This window comes from Vigna radiata, chromosome 2, assembly GCF_000741045.1.
Source record: "Vigna radiata var. radiata cultivar VC1973A chromosome 2, Vradiata_ver6, whole genome shotgun sequence".
NCBI lineage: Eukaryota > Viridiplantae > Streptophyta > Magnoliopsida > Fabales > Fabaceae > Vigna > Vigna radiata.
Genome location: NC_028352.1, coordinates 11,612,349 through 11,626,018, shown reverse-complemented (window position 1 = coordinate 11,626,018; position 13,670 = coordinate 11,612,349). Strand labels below are relative to the sequence as shown.

The window sequence follows — 13,670 nt, the reverse complement described above, 5'->3', positions numbered from 1 at the left end:
GAGCTAAATGGAGATCCGTGAAGGGAGCATCAACTTAAACTAAGGCTAGGAGATTGGAAGAAGAAGAAAAAGGACTTTCGAGCTTGTTCTTACTTTTCCTTAAGCCTTAAAAGACATTGGACCTCTCATAAATAGCCATGACAAAGAAGATGGAAGAAGAAGATGAAGCTTGAAGGATTTTACTCTTGTAGAGGGTCACATTTTAGTCTTCTTTATCTTAAAACACTTTTTGTAAATATGTAATATAACTCATTTCTTAGGCCTTGTATTTGTCCAAGACACTTTGTTTAACTTTGTTTAGAAGGTTTGATGGCTTTAAGAAAGAGCTAGTTCACCGTTAGGTCCTTCGTTAAAAAGGTAGCACCTAAAATGGGTTAGAAATGGGTTAAAGATGAATTTTGGAAGGAGTTAGTTGCAAGGAGTATTTGCATTAAATGCTTTTACTAAGTTAGTTACAAAGCATAAGACTCCTCACGTTTAATGTTTAGGCTCCTCGTTTAATGCTCAGGCTCCTCCTTAAATGATGGATAGGCTCCTAAATACTCCATGTACTCTAGCCTTCTCCTTCACCTATAAAAGGAGAGAAACCTTTCTGTAATCTTTAGAACTTGATTGAATGTAAAGTCTTTTTGTCAAAATTACAAGACTTCTCTTCTTGAGTTCTCACCTTATGAAATTTTCTTCTTCTAGACTTCTTCATACCTTCTCCTTCATAGTTGGCCTAACCTCGTAGAAGGACATATACCAAGACCATACAACAACATGTTTATCTCTTCATTCCTCTTTACTTCTGCTACTATCATTGTTCATATGATGTCCACCCTTTGAAGAAGCTTTATCAACTCACTTGGAAGATCATCTTATGTTGAAGGAGCATCCTCAAAGCAATCTCCATTAGTCAGGTTCCCTTTCAAAAAATCAAATTATTTTGAAATAGTTTTTCAAAAAGAACTACGTAATCCTAATTTCTTAGTTTAAATAAGAATACGTAAAAGCAAGGTCTATCATTGTGTGACCCAAAAAATAAAAAAACCTATTTTTGTTTCTTTGTAGTGTTAATTCTGGGAAAAGTTAAACATTTTAAAAAACATCAACTTTATACATTTAATTAAAGGTTTCGCCTTAGGAGTAGACACAATGGAGTGCTAGTACTTTCCTTATTGATTACTAACTCTCAGACCCAACATCTAGTTTTAGTAGACCATATCTTATTTTATGGTTTTCCATATTTTTTCCATAAAAAAGTATGGTGATAACTCTAAAACTTTTTTTTTAAATTCGTCATTTTATGATTTGTCATCCCATCACGATTTCGGTTGTGACATTACTAAATGTAAGTTATGAAATATTAATGTTTGGAATACAAAATTAACATGTAAAATTTAACTGATGTCTTTTAAAGCGTTTACTTATAAATAATGTCAAACACAGATGAATCATTAAATACAAGACTATAAAATCTACATGTATGATAAATTGTGTATAATGGATACAAGTGAAACAATATGATTTCAAGGACAATTTTGATAGAAAGAAGTTGCATGAGACTTTATGCAACCTTCTACTCACAAAAACATATAATTTTTTGTCTTAAGACTTATTAGCTCTATAAAGTAATCGAATTTTTGCAAAAAAAAACTTGAAAAAGCTATGACATACTTAACAAATGCACATAAAACTTAAGCTTTAAAAGAAAAAAACACAGTCGAACAATCATGACAATAATTTTATGCAATAAACTCAAATTAAAAATAAAATTATGCTCTCTTCACACAACAAAGATTACATGTGAAATTCATAAAGATTAAAAAAATAAACAATAGATCATATATTTATAAAATTATTCCTTTTTGAGAAAATCTGTTTCTCTTAATAAGTGATTATATTTATAAATAAGTTGATATAGTTTCTCGCACAATAAAAATCATACTTATAAAAGTTGAGAGTTATTTAATGTAAAAAATATTCATTTTTCTAGTCTTGAAAGGAAGTTGAGATGATTAACCAATAATAACTTGATTCACTATAAAAAAAAATAAAATAAAAAATACTTATTCTAATGAGTTGATTACAATAAAACTCCTTACAAATTACTCAAATAAAAATATTACATAAATTAATTTGAATAAGTTATAATAACAAAAGTAATATAACCATAATTATATAAAATGATATAATTACAATTATGTAATGAACTTATCTAAGTGAACCATGCTAATTGTCTAATTAGAATTAAAATAACATAATCCAATTAAATATTGTTAAATTACTTTTGAAAAAAAAAATCCTTGTGCTAATGAATGATCCATAATTTAATATGCATTATGTACTTATTTACAACATTAACCAACACCAAATTTTTGCTGATTAAGTTTCTCCTCAAAATTATTCTAAAGTATTTTCTTTATTATTAGAAAATAATATATACTAAAAAAATAATAAAAAATAATGAATTACAGTGTGTCGAAATTTTTAAGAAGTCCAAGAGTTTCTTGCTGGGCCTTTGCGGAATGGGTGAAGGCCCATTAATGTGACAAAATCCTCGGCAGCAAGAAACCTTCGATTGTTATATGCTCCAAAGTGTTACTTTCCTCAATTTTGTGGCACCACAACACTCCGCACGCGAGATTTTCATCTCTTTTCCGTCGTAGTTCAACCCCCTTTCCTTCCTCAGTCATTTTTAGGGTTTCCAATTTCTTCGATGGCGCCCGATCCTAACCGCGCCGGCACCAGCGCCAGCACCAGTGCGGCCAAAGACGACGCCGTTTCAAAGAAGAAGGTCGAGAACGAAGATCTGGTAAGTTCAAAAGCCATGCATCAAAATTCCACTACTTCCTTAACTCTAATGCCTGTTAGGCTATTTCTTGTAAGTTAGAAATTAAAATCGATGTGGCAATTTGTGCAGTCCGATGAGGATTTGGCGTTGAAGCAACAGCTAGACCTTTACGTGGAGAGGGTTCAAGATGCCGACCCGGGATTGCAAAAGGTTGCACTCGAGAGCATGAGGTAAACCTAGTAATATGCTCTAAAGAACAAATTTTTATTTGGAAGGGGGTTTTTAGTTTTTTTTTTTTTTCTTTTAAGAAGAATTGATTGCGTATTTTCAATTGGAACGCGTGGTTCTTTTGTAGGCAAGAAATTCGAACTTCCACGAGCTCTATGACTTCCGTTCCTAAACCCTTGAAGTTTCTTCGCCCGCATTATGGAACTCTTAAGACGTATTATGAAACTATGGCGGAGTCTGATTTGAAGGTATTGTTATGGATATGGTGCTGCCTTACTGCGGGATAGTAGTAGTATGGTTTTTGTAGTGTTGGTTAACCTAGTTGTCGTTCCTCAATGCAGAAGTACCTTGCAGATATATTGTCGGTTTTGGCGCTTACAATGTCTGCCGAAGGAGAACGCGTAAGTTAGTTTGCTTTGTTAGGAATTGAAAATATATTTCGTGATCGTCTTGGTTTGGTTGTGTTCCAGCATTGTGGTGTCCTTTCATTTAGATGCCTTTTTGGGCCTTTACAAATCGGTTTTTGTATTGATTATTTCCTATGACTCTTTCAGGAAAGCCTCAAGTATAGATTACTGGGTTCAGAGGGGGATATTGGTTCCTGGGGCCATGAGTATGTTAGGTGAGAATAATGTTTGCGACTTTTTGTATCGAAGATAATTACTAGAAAAGTTACAATTCTGGTGATTGAAGTCTGACTGAAGAGTTATCATTAATCTTACTATTTATGTATTTTTATCAGGAATCTGGCCGGAGAGATTGCCCAAGAATATGCCAAACGGCAGGTTGAATATCTGTCTACTTTAAATTTTGATATTTAAATTAGTCCAATGAATTAGCCTGAATTACCTTCTCTATTTCATTTAATAATTTACTTTATATGCCGTCAACTCTAGTCTAGATGTTTGTACAGTGAAGTAGTTTATCATCCCTTGGCTCCCCATGATCTGTATTTAAGGTGACTGGTGTGAACTATTAAAATTTATCTTATTGTTTTCTGTTTCTGTTTGATATGAAATGCTTTTACAGAGTGAAGAGACTCCCATAGATGATCTCATGGAACTCGTGCAACAAATAGTTGCTTTTCACATGAAGGTACAGTGTATTGCGTTCATTTTGTTCAAACAATTGTAGACTCTAGGGAATATAGATACGATTAGATATGTTAATGGAAGAATATTGTTTGTTTATTTGTTTATTTTAATTAATTTTAAATTTCCTGCAGCATAATGCTGAACCTGAAGCTGTGGATCTTTTGATGGAGGTATTATGCCTGATCCTTTTAGGCTGTTGCTTAGCTTAGCTACTTTGTCCCGTGAACTAAATCTCTTTTTGTATTGCATTTTAATGTTAGGTTGAAGACCTTGGCATGTTGAGTGCACATGTTGACAAAACAAATTTTAAAAGAACTTGCCTATATCTCACCAGTTCAGCAAGGTAATGCAAACGGGGTTTGGTTTATGTAGAGAAAATTCAATTGAGTTCATAGTAGCCAAGTTATTACAGAGAAAAACACTCCCTCCTGGCGTTATTATAAGGCACCATTAACCAAATTACGTGGTAAAAAAATAGGCAAGTTATATAATTTTTTTTAAATAGTACTGACTTGCCTATTGCACCCTTAATAATCAACGTTTAAGTTTTGTATATGAATTAAAAACATTAATTTTCATAATAATTGCACGTTTTGCTTGGAACACTGGGTGATGTACAGAGATTTTAAAGCGTAAGAGAGTCGTGCATGGGAAGCCTAACGATCAACCGTATGTTTATTCCGATATTTTTACTAATGCATTGAGACATTGAGATTTTTTGTTTTTTACAGAACCAAAATCATCTGAATAGACATTGAAATTGTTAATCAGGAATTGATAAGTTCTCTTTATAAATTCTCCCATTAGATTGAACATTCTAATTCTGTAATCAGATTTTTCAAAGCAAGAGTGGAATGATATGTGAATGAGAATGTTTAGTGAGAAAATAGCTTATCAAAGTTTCATGAACGAGAACTGGATAGTTAGTTGAGTGACCTATAAATGAATGGAAGTTTAAGTAGAAAACGGCACAATCTTTAGGAATTGAAAATGGTCCAAATAACATTTCATTGGAAAGTAAGTGAATTATAAGTTCTCATCGTTGCAGACAAACCCAAAAATACATACCTAAAACATTTAGTAAGGATGAATAAGTAATAAACAGTTAAATGTATCATTGGAAGTATAAAGTGCCTTACGAAAAGGACCATATAGAGCTTCTAGAAGGTCTTATAATAAGAACTGGAGGGAGTAAGAATTTATCATGGCATATGTACATTTGTATCTTTTATGGTTTGATTGTATTTTCTTTTTCATTTGGTTTTCTATTTCTATGACGTCTCTCTATTTTTTCTAAATTTCTATGCCTAAATTCTTTATTAACCAAATAGTCTTAGTTTATCATCCTGGTCTCTTCTATAAGTGATTGAGTGTTCCCATACTTTGGGAATGAGAACTGATGTTTGCTTAAGTTGTATTTGGATATCTTACTGCAGTTGTACTGAGGATACTGTGGATTGGGAGTCTGGTTTTACTGACAATTTTTTTTTTTTTAGTTAGAGGTTCAGAAGCTTATAAGTTTGGTGTTGAAATTTGAGAGTGATGTTTTATTTTATAATAATGCAGAGGTTTATGGGTGTATTACGGCTTGTAATCTAAAGATTTTTGAAGGAGGACTCTATTTTGACCTGGCATTGTGCATATAAATGTGATGTTGTTTTGCTTTTTCTTTTATATGTTGTCTGGTGTAAATTAACCCTCTTTTTCTGACAAACATGTTATCCTGTAGATTGATATTTTTTTATTTGTATGTAATTTTGCAGATACCTCCCAGGGCCAGATGATATGCTAGTTTTGGACATTGCATATTCAATTTATAAACAATTTGAAGAATATCCAAATGCACTCCAAATTGCATTGTTCATGGATAACATGCAGGTGTAGATATGAAATTCTTAACAGTGTCTCGTTTAACACTGGAGTTTGCATTCAATTCTCAGTGTGTGTGTGTGTGTGTGTATCAGGAAATATTTATCTTTTGTATCTATTACTGTGGCTTGAAACTAATTAGTTGCAGTGCTGTGGCAGCATGTGAGGGACGTTTTCATCTCTTGTAATGATGTGCTGCGAAAGAAGCAATTCTGTTACATGCTTGCACGTCATGTAAGTCCAGCATTCTGTTTATTACTTTGTGAAATTATCTTGGTTCATTTTTCTTTGTGAGGCAGCTGTGACCCGTAAGTTTTATAACAGTGATGTTATTTGGCCTAACTTCTTTGTCAACGCTAAAAGGCCATATATACTGACAAGATTCCGCTATCAAATTCTTTTGGGGGCTCCTTTTTGATCGTCTTGTGAAATATTTATTGTTGATTATTATTTATCTGCAGGGAATTACTTTTGAGCTTGATGAGGAGATGGCTGCAGATGATGACAGAGAAATGTTTCAGGATATTATCAACAATTCTAAGTTAAGTGAAGGATATCTCACCCTTGCTCGTGATATCGAAGTTACAGAGCCCAAGTCCCCTGAGGATATATACAAGGTGTAATTTTGGTTATATTCTGCTATAAGGAACTCTGTACCAGATATAACATCCTGTGCATGTATAAATTTACATCTAATGCTATGATATCTTATTTTTACCTGCTAAATTTTGGTTCAAATTCATAAAGTAGTAAGGCATGGTCCTTGTTAATATACATTAGTTTTTGCAGCTTTTGTTACGGTTGCTTGTCATATCCAAGAAATTTTGTCGATAGTTATGTGTATTGTGTATCAGTGAATTCTGGTTTCATATATATTGAATTGAAATGTTTCCTTGCTACTGAATTGCCCTATCAAATTTATATGTAGTGCTTTTGTTCATAGTTTATTTAATCATTTTCCAATAATATATCACACATGAGATTTTCTTACTAATTTATTAATGGAACAATTGTTTTTGATGTGCTGGTTTTTGCCAGTCAAAATTTGGAAATGTACTTTAAAAGAGTCTAGACTAGTAAACTGAAATAATTTATATGTTGATCATCAAGGATGTGTCAAAAATGATTTGGGTTATTTTTTTGTGTGGTTGCTTTCTTGCTAAATTGTATTTCATTCAGAAAAAAAGGTTATTCTTGTACTGGACTGGTTTTTGTTGAAATTGTTTTTTGTACTAACAGAGACATCTCTGATAGTTTTCTAGTCCATTTTCCAGAAACAAAAGGTTCTAGATGTGCTAGTTTCTATCTCAAGTGTGCCATTGTGTTGGTTAGCTGTCAACTTATGTCTCACTCTGATTGATTTCTGCTAGGCACACTTGCTTGATGGCCGGGCTAGTGCTGGTGCAAGTGTTGATTCAGCTAGACAGAACCTTGCTGCAACTTTTGTTAATGCATTTGTAAATGCTGGCTTTGGTCAGGTATACTGTTTTTTATATTTTAATATTCTATATGTTCTATTTGTGATTTGGGTTAATGATGTCTTCTATTCTTAAATATTCTATTTCCCTCACTTCCCATTCTCATTGTGCAGGATAAATTAATGACTGTTCCTTCAGATTCTTCAAGTAGTGCTTCATCTGGAAATTGGCTTTTCAAAAATAAGGAGCATGGGAAGACTAGTGCTGCAGCTAGTCTGGTATGCGTTTTCTTATGGAGACACTTTTATGGGTTTGGATCATGTAAATTTTTATTACAACACTAGTGTATTGTGTCAGGGTATGATTTTGCTGTGGGACGTTGACTCTGGACTTGCTCAACTTGACAAGTACTTCCATAGTAATGATAATCATGTCATTGCTGGTGCATTATTGGGAGTCGGAATTGTCAATTGTAGTATCAAGAACGACTGTGATCCTGTTAGTTTCTTTTATCCTTATGTTTTATGCATATGACAGCATTCCACTTAACTTAGTTTATATTTTAGATCTAATTTGATTCCTTTTCAGGCAATGGCACTTCTTGGTGATTATACAGATAAAGAAGACACATCAATCAGGATTGGTGCTATAATGGGTTTGGGTATTGCATATGCTGGTTCTCAGAATGAGCAGGTGATATGTTTTTCTCTATATTTTGGAAAATCTTGTGATAATATTTGTTGAGATACACACCGTATGCAAATGTGTAAACTTTTAATTTGTTTTTGCTTATTTCAGTTACGTGAGAAATTGACAGGTGTACTGAATGATTCTAAAGCATCACTTGATGTGCTTGCTTTCACTGCTATTTCTCTGGGCTTGATCTTTGTGGGTTCTTGCAATGAGGAAATTGCCCAAGCAATTATATACACACTAATGGACAGGAGTGAGTCAGAGTTAGGAGAGCCCCTTACCCGGCTCTTACCTCTTGGCCTTGGTCTTCTATATCTTGGGAAGCAGGTAATCAGTTGATCGGCAGTCTCTTGTCTTTATTTCTTGAATTAGAGTTTATTTTCTTATAACCTCATTAATCTTATTTCTTAGTTTCTGAATAACAATTGATAATAAGCGTGTTCTGCTATTGAGTGAGGTCAAAGTTGTTAGGCATAATACTTACTCTTCATTTGTGCTTTGTTACTGCAGGACAGTGTTGAGGCAACTGCCGAAGTTTCAAAGACTTTTAATGAAAAAATTAGAAAGTATTGTGACATGACGCTTCTGTCATGTGCCTATGCTGGAACTGGAAATGTTCTCAAGGTACAAAGTTATGAAGTTTTTGAAAAAACAACTTCTGTGGTACCTTTATATGTTCATAATTGTGTATGCATGTTTTTATGTTTGTATTTTCTGGCTCTTGTAGGTCCAGAATCTCTTGGGTCATTGTTCACAACATCTTGATAAAGGTGAAACTCACCAAGGTCCTGCTGTGCTTGGAATTGCTATGGTAGCCATGGCTGAAGAACTGGGACTTGAGATGGCAATTCGATCATTAGAACATCTTCTACAGTATGGAGAGCAGAATATTCGTAGAGCAGTTCCTCTATCACTAGGTCTACTTTGCATATCAAATCCAAAGGTAAAAAGTGCACTTTACATCGTTAACTTTTAACAGTGTGAAAGTGAGACAAATTAGCCGTGCTCTGAAAAACATGGCTTGTAGTTCAGACTATTATATAGTTGTATGGGTGCGAGACGTCACTTTTGATAACTTTTGCTAAAGTTTTACTGAAACATTACAGGTCAATGTTATGGATACCTTAAGCAGACTGAGCCATGATACGGATTCAGAAGTAGCTATGGTGAGATGTCAAGTCTCTTTGAACATTTGAGTCTATATATACCATTGCTTATTTGTAGCTAAAACAATTTATATGCTTTAGGCGGCAGTAATTTCCTTGGGTCTAATAGGTGCTGGAACGAACAATGCCCGAATTGCTGGCATGCTTCGTAATCTTTCAAGTTATTACTACAAGGATACCAGCCTTCTATTTTGTGTAAGCTTTCTCTAAGTTTCCCTCCTTAGTTTCTATTTCCACTGTTTATATATGGTCACCCTTTTGCTTTTACTTTATCTACAGGTGCGGATTGCCCAAGGTCTTGTGCATTTGGGAAAGGGCTTATTAACACTTAATCCATATCATTCTGATCGTTTCCTACTATCACCGTAAGTAAACATATTCTTTCTGACTGTTGGTATCTTCACAATGACTTATACAACTTTAGTATAATATTTTCTAACCAACATTCTGTATCATTTTTACAGGACAGCACTTGCCGGACTAATAACCATGTTACACGCATGCCTAGATATGAAAGCTATTGTGTTGGGGAAATATCACTATGTTCTGTACTTCCTCGTTTTGGCAATGCAGGTTTGTTTTAGTGTCTTTCCAGTCAGATTCGTCCTTTTTTGCCATTTTAAGCTATTCTCAGTTACGCTGTAATTTGTTGCAACAGCCAAGGATGTTGCTGACTGTGGATGAGAACTTGAAGCCTTTATCAGTGCCAGTTCGTGTTGGCCAAGCAGTAGATGTTGTTGGACAAGCCGGTCGTCCTAAAACAATTACTGGCTTTCAGACCCACTCCACCCCTGTTCTCCTGGCTGCTGGGGACAGGGCAGAGCTGGCAACGGAAAAGTAATGCACCTATGCCTTCAAATTTTTAAATACGCTACGCATATGTTCTCTAATACTAACATTTTCTTTTCTTCAGATACCTTCCCCTATCGCCAATTCTTGAAGGTTTTGTAATTTTGAAGGAGAATCCAGATTATAGGGAAGAGTGATGGGTGCAGATCCACAGCGGTGATGTTTTTTTTTTTTTTTTTTTTTTTTTTTTTTTTTTTTTTTCCAAGTAGGTTAGTTGCAATGTATGACACTGTCTAAATGTAGAAGAAATTGCTTAAAATTATTCCTTCGTTTGGATAAAATGATTCAGAGAATCTTAGCACACGACACTTTTTTATTTTCCATTTATTATTGAGCATATTCTTATACGAGCAATCTGATTGTGTCGACTGATTTGAAAGCCGAAGTCTAGTGGTGCTGAGATATTTTTATTTGTAAACTTAATATTGTTGGTCATCCTTGTGTAATTGACGCCTGAAAAAATTCACTTAGTCTTGTGCCGATGAATGTTTTTGGACAGGTATAATGCAATGGTAATGCTATTGTCTCTTTTTTGCTACTTGACAAATTCATAATGGTATTGTTTTGTACTTTAAACAGTTAACCTCATAAGTAAGTGTAGGCTCATTGTATATAAAAGTTTTTCAATCATTAATTTTCTGTCTTGGATATCTATTTAGTTATGATGCAATGGTAATGCTATTATCTCTGCTTTGCTACTTAACATAATGGTATTTTGTACTTAAAACAGTTAAACACAACTAAGTGTGGTTTCAATCATTAATTTTCTGTTTTAGATATCTATTTAGGTCAGATGCTACCTTAGAATCTTGTAACACTTAATTCTGAAGAATAGCAATTATCTACATAGGAGATTTTTATTGTCATTATTTCCTTTCAATAATCCAAATTGAATTGAGAGAATTTGTAGAATGTAACGATTTTATTATGATAAAATTAATGAAATATTTAGTTTAAAATGATTAAGTATTTTTATTGGCTTCAACATTTAAGGACATTCGTTGAAGATAGAGTCAACTTAAATCACAAAGAAAAGAAGTTTAGTAAGAGTAGGTAAAAGAAAATTAATATTATTATTATTTTTTAAAATATTTAAAAATTTAAATTAAAAGTTAAAAACGGATAAATTTTTCAATGTTAAAGAATTTATCTTTTTTTATATATATGAAATTCAAAATATGAAATGATTTTTTTAAAAAAATTATGAATTTAGTTTTTTTTATAATAAATTTATTTTTAATAAGTGTGATATAGTTTGATTGAGGGGTTAAATATGTTTAGTCCCTAGGGGTGATTTTGGTTTTAGTCCATTTTCAAACTATGGTACAATTTAGTCCTTCAACTTTAGAAAAATTTGGTTTTAGTTTTCTTTACTAATTTTTTTTAACTTTATTTGTTGTTTCAAGCACGTTTTTTAGTTAACATTGAAGCAAAAATGTGTCAAACAGTGTAAACAATTCAAATGCTATAATGAAACATATTTGAAACAACAAATAAAGTTAAAAAAAATTAGTAAAAAAAGACTAATTTAATCCTTTGATTGAGTTTGACATAGTTTGGAAATGGACTAAAACCAAAATCGTCCCAAAATATAAGGACTAAAAACATATTTAACCCTTTGATTGAGTTTGATATATTTTTTTTATGTTTTTTTCATTAAAATTTTTACTTAATAACGGCTATGTCTTACAAATTAAGAATACATGTTTTACACAAGAAAATTTATGGAGTTTTTATTTTTGATTTTTAACCTGATTAAGAAACTACAATTTAAACTTGTCAATGTCGCTAATTTGCATTTGCCATAGATATAATTCAATGGTGGAAGAGTTTCCTCATTGCTCGAAATTTGGTGAAAATAGGTTTGGTGGTTGGAGAGAGATTTTCACTACATAGAAATTATAACCATGCACTCAATACAAAGATAAGTGTTTCTGAACATATTTAAAAATAGGTTATATTTTTCTCTCATTCAATTCAGGAATATTTTAAAGTCCCAGTTCCAAAAATCCTAAAGAGATTGGGACAAGATTTTAGTGGAATTAGTCTCCTCATACTAACTTAGTTGAACTTTTCACTTCCTTTCGTAATTTTTGTAAATATTAATTTACGTAACTAAAAATTATATATATATATATATATATATATATATATATATATATATATATATATATATATATAATATTTTAATATCTTAAAATCAATCGAAGAAACTGAACCATAATACAATGTGTCTAATGAACATTTTAATATATGAAAAGAAATGTAATAGATGAAAGTATTGTTGTATCAACAATGTTTTATATTTTGGTTTTAATATAGTATGTTCATTTTGATGTCCTAAATATTAATAACGTTTGACACAATTCGGTCTTTGAAGTAATATTAGGGAGTAGAGAGTTTATGAGAGGAGGGGGAAGACTTCCTAAATATTGATTGTAAGTTCGGTACCATTCGACCAACGTTTTGATCCTTCGGCCTTTGGGGTAATATTCGAGAGTGGAGTGTGTATCACAAAAGGGGGAAGACTTCCTAAATATTGATCGTATGTTTGGCACCATTCGGCCAACGTTTGACATTGTTCAACCTTTGGGGTAATGTTAGGGAATGGAGTGTTTACTAGAGAAGGAGGAAGACTTCCTAAATATTGATCATATGTTCGACACCATTTAGCTGACGTTTGGAGCCGTTTGGGGTAATTGAGTGTTTATGAGAGGAGGAAGAAGACTTCTTAAATATTGATCGTATGTTTGGCACCATTCGGCCAACGTTTGACATCGTTTGACCTTTGGGGTAATATTAGGGAGTGGAGACTTTCAAAGGAGGATGAAGACTGAAGTGTTATTACCGTTCGGTCTTTCACTGTCTTATGAATTAACTCAACAAAATCAATGCAAATTGCCTCCACTTCTTCTTCAAAAATCAGAACCACAATGTACCAAATCAGAAACACCATTTCATATTGTTTCCAAATCTTACATTCAGTAAACATATGCAACAACAAGAATACATTGCAACGCATCTTAATTACATTAAACTAGCCTACATTACACCTACAACAACACATCATGCCCTTCCCATGAACATTCCAACTACAATAATGTTCATTACACATAGAAGACTAACAACCCTTACGAAAAATTTCGTCCACGTTTGAAGACCCATCACAACTTTCTCCAGATCAACTATCATCTTCTTACGACTTTCATTTTGTTCACTCTTTAGCAACCTCTCATAATTTCCTTCCAACAGCTCACAACTAACACTTTCATCAAATCCACGATCATTGCACCATCTGAAGTAGTTGCAACCAACATTTTCACTTCCAACCTTATACTTAGGGAAATCCAAAATTGTTTTTCTCGATTCTTACTAGTTTTCGCATTCCTCAACACACTCCACAATGACAAATTAGTAATGTGTTCTTCCTGTTCCATCCTTCATCTCCGCGATAATTGATAGAGCATAATTACTTTCGACACTCATTGTAATTGAAAGACGAACACGAATATTCCATAGACATTGTTACATCTTACACTTTTCCACTTCTGTCTTGCGAGACTCAAGTGTTTTCCAA

General features: G+C 33.0%; 1 protein-coding gene across 1 annotated transcript; it reads left to right on the top strand.

Annotated features, from left to right (window-relative positions):
* The first annotated feature begins 2,575 nt into the window (after window positions 1-2,575).
* On the top strand, window positions 2,576-10,614 carry LOC106756281 (26S proteasome non-ATPase regulatory subunit 2 homolog A). The gene is made up of 25 exons (XM_014638648.2): window positions 2,576-2,797; window positions 2,906-3,006; window positions 3,132-3,252; window positions 3,346-3,405; window positions 3,559-3,626; window positions 3,747-3,789; window positions 4,034-4,099; window positions 4,230-4,268; window positions 4,359-4,441; window positions 5,862-5,976; window positions 6,127-6,201; window positions 6,429-6,584; window positions 7,338-7,445; window positions 7,559-7,663; window positions 7,743-7,883; window positions 7,974-8,078; window positions 8,184-8,405; window positions 8,589-8,702; window positions 8,806-9,021; window positions 9,185-9,244; window positions 9,326-9,439; window positions 9,524-9,609; window positions 9,709-9,817; window positions 9,903-10,081; window positions 10,158-10,614. The coding sequence occupies exons 1-25, from the start codon at window positions 2,702-2,704 to the stop codon at window positions 10,228-10,230; spliced, it is 2,655 nt and encodes an 884-aa protein (XP_014494134.1). The 5' UTR covers window positions 2,576-2,701; the 3' UTR covers window positions 10,231-10,614.
* Window positions 10,615-13,670: the final 3,056 nt, after the last annotated feature.